Below are 10,288 nucleotides of genomic sequence, written 5' to 3' on the forward strand. Positions count from 1 at the left end.
TTATGGATGGATGGATGGATGGATGGATAGATGGAGTGATGGATGGATGGATGGATGATAGAAAGATAGATAGATAGATAGATGGATGGATAAATGGATGGAGTGATGGATAAATGGGTGGATGGATAGATGGATGGATGGAGTGATGGATACATGGGTGGATGGATGGATGGATAGATGGAGTGATGGATTGATGGATGGATGGATGGATGGAGTGATGATGGCTGGGTAGATGGATAAATGAATGGACGGTTTATTTTTGCAATGTTCATTATTGAATTAAAAATGGTGAAGGAGCTTCCACCTAGCCTGATTTTCAATGCGCAGGTTTTTAGATCACCTTCTCCTTGGCTCCACAGGTAGGAAAAGGCTACGGCAGCCATGACAGCACCAAACTGATCTCCACCCGTATCCTTGAGGGATACGGAGACTGGGTGGTCTTTGACAGCATCGTGGAGGCCTCAGCAGTTCAGGCCAACCCCTTCGTGCTGCGCTACCTTCACGATTTCCGCTTTGCCTTCAAAGACGGCATCTTCGTCTACTTCCTGTTTTCGCGGACTCTTGGGGTGCAGGACACCAAGAATTTCACCTTCATCTCCAGGATGTGCGAGGAGGACCAGAACTACTTCTCCTACACAGAGCTACAGCTGAACTGCAGCACCGGCAACAAGTACAACAAAGTTCAGGTGAGGTTTGATCACCATAGATTTATTATTCATTATGTAAGGATCTTGCTCTTTCTTTGATCCTCAAAGTGAATATTTTTTGTGTTTTAATATTCTTTCTTAATTTTCACCTAATTTCACAGGCAGCTTACGTCGCAGAACCAGGAAAGGTTCTGGCTGAGTCCATGACCAAATCGCGAGAGAACGAAACAGTTCATGCCAACGATAGAGTGCTGTTTGTCATCTTTACCTCTGATGAGAACCCATCAACTTCAGCCATGTGTAGGTGTTGTGTTAAAGTGCGATTGTGGCCACTAAAACTGTTAGACACACTTATCTAACAGGTGAAACCGTTTATTCTCACACAACAGTGTCCATAGAGAAAGTCAGTAATGGACCACTGCTGCCTCCGGTGGTCAGTTTGTGACATTAAGATAAATTGTATAATAATATTTCGAATGGAAACTAGTTGGCAGGCCTAACAGACAAATACATCATGCGGCGCTATACGCTGATGATAGCTATGTTTACATTTGCTGCTTGTACGCCGTACGTTGGATTTTTCTCTATTTGCTTTCTTTCATTTGTGTTGTTTTTAACTCTGTACCTCATGTCTCACTTTTGCCCTCAGGTATGTATCCTCTCACAGCCATTAACAGAAGGTTGGTTCAAATCATCGGAGCCTGTTACAGTGACAACGGTTTAATTGATGGGAAATCGGCAGTTTACTCGCCATATTCATCCAAATCAGAAGAGCTGTGTAGCAACAGCAACAATGTGAGGATCTGTGATTTATTAGGATCTCAATCTTTTTTATGTATGTATATTTTTTATATACCGAAAAAATCTGTTCTCACTTCCTTCTACTTCTTCTCTCAGCAAAACATGGCCACCATGTACAGCTGTGGAGCAGAGTTCCTGCCTTCTCCACTGGCCAGTAAGGCTGAGTTTGCCCTGACGTCTAAGCCCTCCTTCACCCGGAAGGGTCACATGACTGCTGTGGCCGTAGCCAGAGAGATGGATCACGCTGTGGCGTTTGTGGGCACTTCTAGCGGAGAGGTAACAAATCCACACAGACAAAACCAATGGTGTGTTGAATCAGTTGGAGGAAAGATTGTCCAATAAACGTGTAATTCTGAAGGTTCTGAAGGTCCACCTGTCTGATCACCCTGAGTTTTATGGTCGAGCGCCGGTCGATGTCACTGGAGACAAAGTCAACAAGAACCTCCTGCTTGACACCAGTCTCCAACACCTGTACATCACCACAGATAAAAAGGTAAGAGCTGCGCACACAACCACCTTAAAGAAACAACATTTCGATCACAGGTTATAAATCTGCAGACTAAACTTATTTTCTTTACTCTGTAACTGAATTTTACAAACTGTTTTTTAAAGCACTTTAATATGGAGGCGGTAATCAAAAACAGCTCCCGATGGTCTGGTTCTATAGACACAATTGCTTGTTGTTGTGATTTTGCGAGATGACCTTAAACGCGTGCTCCTTAATTTGCAGCCGACTTGCTGTCTGCAGCGTAGCTATGGTGCTGACGAGTTAATTAATTAATTAATTGATTAACTATCCCGGGTAACTCATTCAGGAGTGTAAGGTGTGTAATTTCATTAGTAATATGCTAAAACAGACATGAAGATGCTGGTTTACTGCTGCCTCCTGTGGTCAGTTAGTGTAACTGAGATTAAGGAGAACAAAAGATATCAAATTGGAGAATGAGCTAAAATCAGTTTTTTATTTTATTCTATTCTGGGAGAGAGAGAGAGAGTTGTCGTCCACAGTTGGACTCTTTGTCTTTTCCAACCACATTCCCCAAGTTCTTATGTATTATTTTAAGACAAGGTTAACGTGAAAAGGGGAAAGGTAAAAAGTCAAGACCAACCTCCTCTCTTTCTTCTTCCTCCTCCTTCATGCCCAAGTCATAAATCTGAACTCGGACATAAAACACATGCTGAAGCCATTCGGTCCACTTTCCACTACGAGAGGACCTCATTGTCTCAGAAGTCGGTCCAGAACAAACTAGTTCACGATCCATTTAGAACAAAATACAGTGGTAGTAGACTTAGGAGAAAGTTGTTTTTGATTTGTCCTTGGTTTCTCTGTGAATGACTAATGTTTATTTTCCTCAGCCTTGGTTACACTGCTGATATTAGTCATAACTTTTCTAGCATATACACATCCTTCAGTGGCGCAGAACAAAATATGAGAACTAACCAGTCTGGAAATGGGGAAGTTTTCAAAAGTGACTTATTACTGTACATCAAACAGTGCACAGATGTCATTGGTTGATCAGTTATAATTTGGCCCACAGTATACACAGGATAACTATTGTGTCTTTTTGTTGTTGCCATCTTTTACTAAGGATCCCCTGCATGTCCATCCGTCTTAAGAAAAGTCTGCCATGTACTTCACAGATCACCAAAGTCCCCGTCCAGGCCTGTCACCTGAAGACAGACTGTCACTCCTGCGTCTCCATGAAGGATCCATACTGTGGCTGGTGTGTCCTGGAGGGAAAGTGAGTCAATCTTCGAAAACTAAAGTTTTGTCTTATTTTTGCATCAGAAAACGAAGCATTATGAAAACTAGGGATGGCCATGTTATCGGCCGATATCAGCTTAATTATGTAATATCGGTAAGAGTCGTTAGCGTTTTTTCCTCCGATAATGAACCCCAATGATGTGACCTAAAAATAGTGAAAGTGAAACTATTATTTGTGTTGTGCACAGTATTGTCATTGTGACACAGCAAACCATTGTACACAATGAAATGTGTATTCTCCCTTTAAACAGCTGCACGTATGTGTGTGGACAATATTGGCAGATCGGATATAGGAAAAAAGTTAATATCGGACATTCCTAATAAAAACCTAACCCGAACCCAAAATTTAAACTCCCCTCCCCCACTGCATTGGGCAACTACCATTTTCACCGGTGCAAGAGAAAGACTTGCTTTATCCATTAACTGCTGCTATCGTGTACAGTACATATATTCCAATAGCTAGCATACAGTCGTTTTAAATTAACACAAGCTATATTACGTAAGCACACAAGGCAGTAGAAGTGAGTTGTGGTCTGTTATAAGACGGGGAGACAGCCAGTAGTTTGTATATTAACCTCTTGAAACCCAGCAGCTTACATGTCACCATATGCTGAGGATATGTCGATATTCTCAAAAGAATTTAAGTTGAATTATTACAGTTTTTGTGCAGTGTCTGGAGGCTTCCGATTTTATCCTGTTTAGCCCGAATTTACAGCAGTAAAACTTTCTGTCTGTTGTATAAGTGTTGACATGTGTACTATCCATGGAGCCATTCGATTCTCGCTAATGGAAACCATTGCTCCCATTGCCAGACTTAGTTGAGACAACAAAAGCCAAAATGACTGGGGGATAAAACAAATTTCACACAAAGGATAAAACAAAACCAGCTGTTGTACAACCATGTCTGCCGAGAAGTAGTGATCATGCTGATTTCGAAACTGTAAAATTCGTCCACATCCAACCAGAAGTTACTAAACCAGAAGCAAAAGACGACAAGATCATTATATTCCTTTAAAAACTGCCTTCACAGCGTCTCTCACAAACAGGAGTGGCTCATTACCATCCACAGAAACTAGAAGTTCAGAACAGGTGTGTGAAGAATCAAGCTGTCCTTCGACCAAAGCAAGCTACTAACATTTTATTTAGACATCAAGAAGCCATGTAAATTTGGATAAGAGTGGTTTAATACAGTGTTTCCCCAACCTTTTTTTTTTCTGGGGACCCATATTTTAAAAGTCACAAACCTTCACAACCCATGACTCAAGTTTTGAACTACAAAAACAGTAATTGAACCAGCACTAAAGTCTGTAAAATAATTACAAAAAGAAAAACAGGACGGAATGCTTGCATTAAATACATAGGCTATAAATAATTATACACTATTTAATAAAAAAAAATTTAAACCGGCAGCTATTTTTAGGTTGGATGCAGAAAGCTGTTGCGATGACCGCAAACTTCAGGGAAACATGATGCGGGACTACCCCAAAAAAAAAACCCACCTGAGGGTCACAACCCAGTCTTTGGGAAACTATGGTTTAATATGTCCAAATTAAGGGACTAAATAACTGGTGGTTTCCTGCTTTCACATTTGAGTAAAAAATATGTTTAAAATGTGACCAAACCAGCCTGTTTTCGACCAGCAGCTTTTATGTCACCATATGCCGATGATACGTTGATATTCTCAATAGAATTTAAGGTGAGAGGGTGAACGACTTTCTCGTGTTAATTCTCTGCAAGGTGGCGAGAAAGTCATCACTGTGGGACAGTGCATACCAACACTTTTACCTGTCCATTGAAACAGGTGCAGCCGGAAGAAGGAGTGCAGGAGGTCAGCAGAGGTCAACACATGGCTGTGGTCACCTGAGCAGCAGTGTGTACAGATTCAGGCTTTCGTCCCTCCGAACCTCAGCTGCAGAAAGACACAGCAGGTAAGAAGGAGAGTGAGCAGAGAAAGGTGGAGGGCTCACTGGTCCCTGCCATAACCTCGCCGTCTGTGTGACGTCAGTAGTGGTTGTACAGCTCGACCTCCACGAGGAAACAGAGCAGAGTCGAAAGGAAACACTATTTTTGTGACGGATGACGAAATCTTTTGATTTCACATTCTCCTGCATATTAGCCCCGTTTGTGCTGCATATTCCATGACAGCAGCGGTTTGTGCTGATGGTGAGTTAAAGAACAGCTGACTCGGCAAACAAAGGTGGAAGAAGGTGATACAGACACCAAAATGCTGATGATGCTGTGTTTTCCACTAAAGCTCATGTGACCAAAAAAGCCGCGGCTGTTAATGCTCTTTAGTCATCACAAACTTCAAATTTCTTTTTTGTGACTTTACAATTAATGGTGGCGCTTTGGCCCAGAGGCAATGTCTCTGTCATTGGTGTAGAACCCCAGGGTTCACCTCCTGGGCAAGTTCGAATCCCGGTTAGGGCGGTTGGTACCTTCCAGTGGACTCACCACCTGCAGGAAGGTTCAGGAGGGTTGGTACGGTGCAGTGTGATTTGGCTGGTGTCCAACGTATTGTTCCGCATAGAGCACCGCGTGATGACATATTCATCTGCTCCGCTCGCCTAGTTCTAGTTATATTTTAAAATCATAGTTTGATTTACCTACATGACACACACTGACCCCATGAGGCAGTAAACTAGCAGCAAAGTTGCCCCCTGGTGGACACACTGCAGTATTCCTATTTCTGGACCAGATGTTCTTTCTCTACATTCCCAAGTGTTCGTTGGGTTCGTTTTTAATAAGTACGGATTGTGTGGATGGAATGGAAAAAAAACCCCAAGACTTTAAGGTTTTAGAGTTAGAGCTTGAATCAGCTCTAAAGTTTCTAAATTCGCCCATTTTAATTTTCACTTTCTTTCCCTTGCGAGCAACCCTGTTTCTAAACAAAAGGTTCAGGGATTTATCTAAGACTAACAACAAAATTAGTGAAGAATCTCTGGGCACCACCAAGACGAACGCTGCTGCATCTCAATCAGGAAGTTTAATGGGGAAAGGTTGATGTGGACTAACAGGGCTAACTGGAGTGGCACTAACATGTTATTAACACATGCACTTAATTTGCACCTGCTGTTCGACTTGTTCACAATATCCTGAGCAAAAGAAGAGAAAGACAAAAAAAAACTTCTGAAATATGATATTTACAAAACTGTCCCTTTGAATATTAATAGAGTAAAATTTAAAAGACGAAACTTTACTGTTATAAGGGGTGGACAAAAAACGAGTTTGAACGACTGGGAAAACACTGACGCCCCCTGGTGCTGTTTAAAAGTAACTACAGGGACGTAGTACTACGAACGTCGTATTACATCATTATGACGTGTTAAAGTTTCTACAGGAAGTAGAACATTGGATTGTGCTACATTAGCTTTCTTTCGTTTGTTTGTTTTTGTTTTTGTTTTTTGTGGGGATGGGGGGTGGGCTTTTTGCCCTCCATTATGGCTTCCAGGACTAAGTTAGACTCTTCTGATGTTTTTATGTCCTAGATTATAACGTGACCACTGTGTTAGCGTAGGTGAGTGACATAGTTTAGAATGTATCGTATGTGAGTTCTATGGTCAGAAAGACAGAAGTTTCAGCACACCATAGAAACGGAGCTCCAACGTAGTTCCAGGACCCCCTGTTCTTGATATCAAGTTTTGCAGGGCGCAGTACTTCCATTAGTGTTTGTACCAATTTAAATATTTTTTTTTTTTTTTTCTCTGTCACGGAATAGTCATGTGACATATTTACTTTATCTCCTTTTCACAGGTGGACATCAGTGTCCCCAGGCTCCCCACACTCAGGTCGTCCGACACGCTCCGCTGTGTCTTCGGCTCTCACGTCAGCGACGCCGTGATCAGGATGGATGACCCCACACAGGTCACGTGTTCATTGCCCAATCCTGGAGAGATCCCGCCCCCCCTTGAGCAGCAGGGTAGGTGAACACAAGGTTTGGTTCAAAAGGACACCCACTTTTCCCTTTGATACTTACTAGTGTGTTTGTGTGTTTAGATTACGTGTCTGTTCCTGTCAAGATTCTGGTAAATGAAGAAATACAGGTGACGTCAGGAGAATATCACTTCTACAACTGTGCTGCCACAGTCAGGAAGAACCCGAACACACCGTAGGTCTACAGTAACCCGTGGTTACTAAGACACAGCATAATCTGATGTGTGCTGTATATGTAACATGTGTCACCGGTGTCACCCTCTCGTACTCACGCCCTGTGTTGTGTAGGTGTATCTCATGTGTGACCAGTGAATGGGGCTGCCAGTGGAACGCCCAGGATCACAGCTGCAGTGACAGGGACGACAGTGTTCATAGAGATCACATTATCAAGCCTCAGCAGGTGTGTGTGTGTGTACTCGTTGTGTCATCAAATATAGTTACTAATTAAATAGCTCTTCATACAAAGATGTGTCAAGTAAAATAAATTGTCGTTTCACCAGTTAAACCAAAATAAATAAAATATTTAACATTATTTATATACTGGCAGGCCAACTCTAGAACACGTGTTGTGATCTTCCGGACCAAAAATAATGACACTGCGGGCCAGATTTGGCCCCCGGGCCAGAGTTTGTCACACAAGCTCTAGCTTGACGCATTTGACTTATTGTTTAAACCTCTCTCTTTCTCTCTCTCTTTCTCTCTCTCTCTCTCTCAAAGCCTGATCGTTGTCCGCAGTTCGAGTTCCCTGAGCAGCAGCTGATTCCGGTCGGTTTCCAGATTCCCATCAGTTTCCAGGGAAGAAACCTGAATATTTACTCGGTAAGACTTTTTGACCGTTTGGTTTATGACCAAATGTTTTCTCATTTATTCATAGTTGAAGCAAATTCTCATTCCACGTGTCCGTGTTGACAGGGTCACACATTCACCATTGGAACAGAACTGATGGAGACAGATGTAGAGGTCACACAGAAGGATGGGTCGGCGTTCAGTTTCCCAGGTTATCAGGTTGGTATACAGGTTAGAAAGTGAGACTTAGTGACATCTGATGGTCAAGGTGCCCTCTGTCGGCTAAATCGTGACAGTTAAGAAATTCAGAAATATAGAAATAGAAGGTTTTATCCAAAGAAAGTAAAATCTGTTTTGCTTCTTCATCAAACAGACAAATACGATCATGATGAATTGATAGTTGTTCGTTTCTCCGAGTTCTGAATGTCTGTGTTTGTCTGTGTTTAGTTTCTCTATGACAAAGAGCAGGAAGTTAACGTGTCGTTTCACGTCAAAGACCGGGACACAGACAGGAAGATTGACAGCACACTTACGAGTAAGACACACACAAAGTTATTTTTAATCTGAATATTTAAGGATTTAGATTTCGATTGACTTTCTTTATTTTTGTCTCGTGTTTTTCCCCCGCATGTTTACCTGGAACGTCTTCAACCTCCTCCTCTTCCCTCCTCCTCTCGGTTCTCAGTGGTCTTGTATAACTGCTCAGTGAACAGAGGCGACTGCAGTTTGTGTAGAAGCTCAGATGTGAAGTATCAGTGTGTCTGGTGTTCGTCCTTCAGCTCCTGTGTTTACAAGAAACTGTGTCCATCACCTGAGGACACCCAGTGTCCAGACCCTGAGATCACTGACGTAAGAGAGTGACACACACACACAGACACACACACCTTCAACTTCTCTCCCTTGAGAGAAAAAAAGAGGCTCACATATTTTCCAGCAGATTTATCTTTTAGAATCTGAATTTACTTTTGTTTATCAATTCAACCAAACACAACTTCTACCTAACCATTCCTAACTAATAAAAAAAACCAAACAATATACATACAATTTTAATTATGGTAATGCGTGTAAGGTAGCTGTGTAAGGCAGGCGTCATAACCATTACACTATCACACCTGATATTAGGTTCTATGGAGGAAAGTCCGATATTAACTTTTTGTCGATATCTAATATGACGATGTTGTCCAAACACTTCATTTCTGATATTAACCGATACATATATATGCAGCCGTTTCGGTAATTTACTTTCACTTTCACCTCAAAACTATTTTTAGCTAACATCATCTGGGGGAAACCCAGGCATTGCGTCATCGGTTTTCCATTATCAGAGGAAAAACCAATAACCAATAAACTAATTCTTACCGATATTACGTAATCAGTCGATATGAGCCAATAATATCGACTCTTTAATATCGCCATCTTTAGGTTGGATTTCAATATTTGAAAGTGACATTGTCGCCATACTTGACAAACTATCAAAAAATCTAAGGATAAAATATCACAGAGCCGGCTGAGTAGAAAGTGAGCAGAGCTTTTATATTTTGAGCTGATTTCTAATGAAAAAACACCGTCTCTGTTAATGCTTTCAGTTAACAAAGTGTCACTCAATCATGAATAGTGTCACTGAGTAACGATATTTTCATGCTTTAAAAGCAAGTGAAAACAAACATTTTTGCGACAAAGTGTTAGTTGTGGTGAAAACACTGTTGCGATTAAAAACGAATGGATTATATAAACAAAATGATTACAAACTTCTCGTCCTACAGATTATTCCTCGCTTTGGTCCGTTAAATGGACGGATTTCCATCACCATTAAAGGCTCCAACATGGGGATTACGAAGAAGGATGTGAAACAGATCACCGTAGCTGGAGTGGACTGTGTCCACCAGGAGGACAAATACTCCGTCTCCACCAGGTAACATTCAGTCCAAATGTGAATTCTGTGGGATTTATTCTCCTCTCTATGTTGCCTCCTATTGGACGATTGTCAGGAAGGTCAAACCTCAGTGCTGAAATCCCAGTTTTTTTGTTGTCCTGTCCACAGTGTTGTGTGTGAGATCGGGCCAGCGAGAGCAGTTCCTCCCTTCGACTTGCCAGTGGATCCGCCCAACACTGGACCAGTGGTGATTAAATTGGAAGGAGGAAGAGAAGGCACATCTAAGGTCGTCTTCACTTACAGGGTACATTGACATTTTAAATCGTCTCAGTCAGTAGAAACGGCGCTTAAAAAGAGTTCCGCGCACCCACAAGAGAAATGAGAACCAGTTTCAGTGTCCTCAAATCTGACTGTATTTTTTCTGCAAGGATCCAAAACCCGAGTCTGTCGAGCCTCTAAGAGGTCCAGCGGCAGGGGGGACAG

General features: G+C 41.9%; 1 protein-coding gene across 1 annotated transcript in view; it reads left to right on the plus strand.

The window, feature by feature from the left end:
- LOC103382457 (plexin-B2-like) overlaps positions 1-10,288 on the plus strand; it is a 55,633-nt gene that overhangs the window by 34,787 nt on the left and 10,558 nt on the right. Inside the window, exons 4-20 of the mRNA XM_025058143.1 lie at positions 360-686; positions 809-947; positions 1,297-1,442; positions 1,545-1,724; positions 1,807-1,941; positions 3,090-3,190; positions 5,015-5,141; positions 6,967-7,132; positions 7,210-7,321; positions 7,435-7,546; positions 7,864-7,965; positions 8,059-8,151; positions 8,380-8,467; positions 8,618-8,781; positions 9,696-9,844; positions 9,974-10,109; positions 10,234-10,284. Of these exons, the coding sequence (XP_024913911.1) occupies positions 360-686; positions 809-947; positions 1,297-1,442; positions 1,545-1,724; positions 1,807-1,941; positions 3,090-3,190; positions 5,015-5,141; positions 6,967-7,132; positions 7,210-7,321; positions 7,435-7,546; positions 7,864-7,965; positions 8,059-8,151; positions 8,380-8,467; positions 8,618-8,781; positions 9,696-9,844; positions 9,974-10,109; positions 10,234-10,284 (2,328 nt within the window). The remainder of the gene's footprint in view (positions 1-359; positions 687-808; positions 948-1,296; positions 1,443-1,544; positions 1,725-1,806; positions 1,942-3,089; positions 3,191-5,014; positions 5,142-6,966; positions 7,133-7,209; positions 7,322-7,434; positions 7,547-7,863; positions 7,966-8,058; positions 8,152-8,379; positions 8,468-8,617; positions 8,782-9,695; positions 9,845-9,973; positions 10,110-10,233; positions 10,285-10,288) is intronic.

The sequence above is a fragment of the Cynoglossus semilaevis genome, chromosome 8, assembly GCF_000523025.1.
Source record: "Cynoglossus semilaevis isolate Cse_v1.0 chromosome 8, Cse_v1.0, whole genome shotgun sequence".
NCBI classification, from domain to species: Eukaryota; Metazoa; Chordata; class Actinopteri; order Pleuronectiformes; family Cynoglossidae; genus Cynoglossus; species Cynoglossus semilaevis.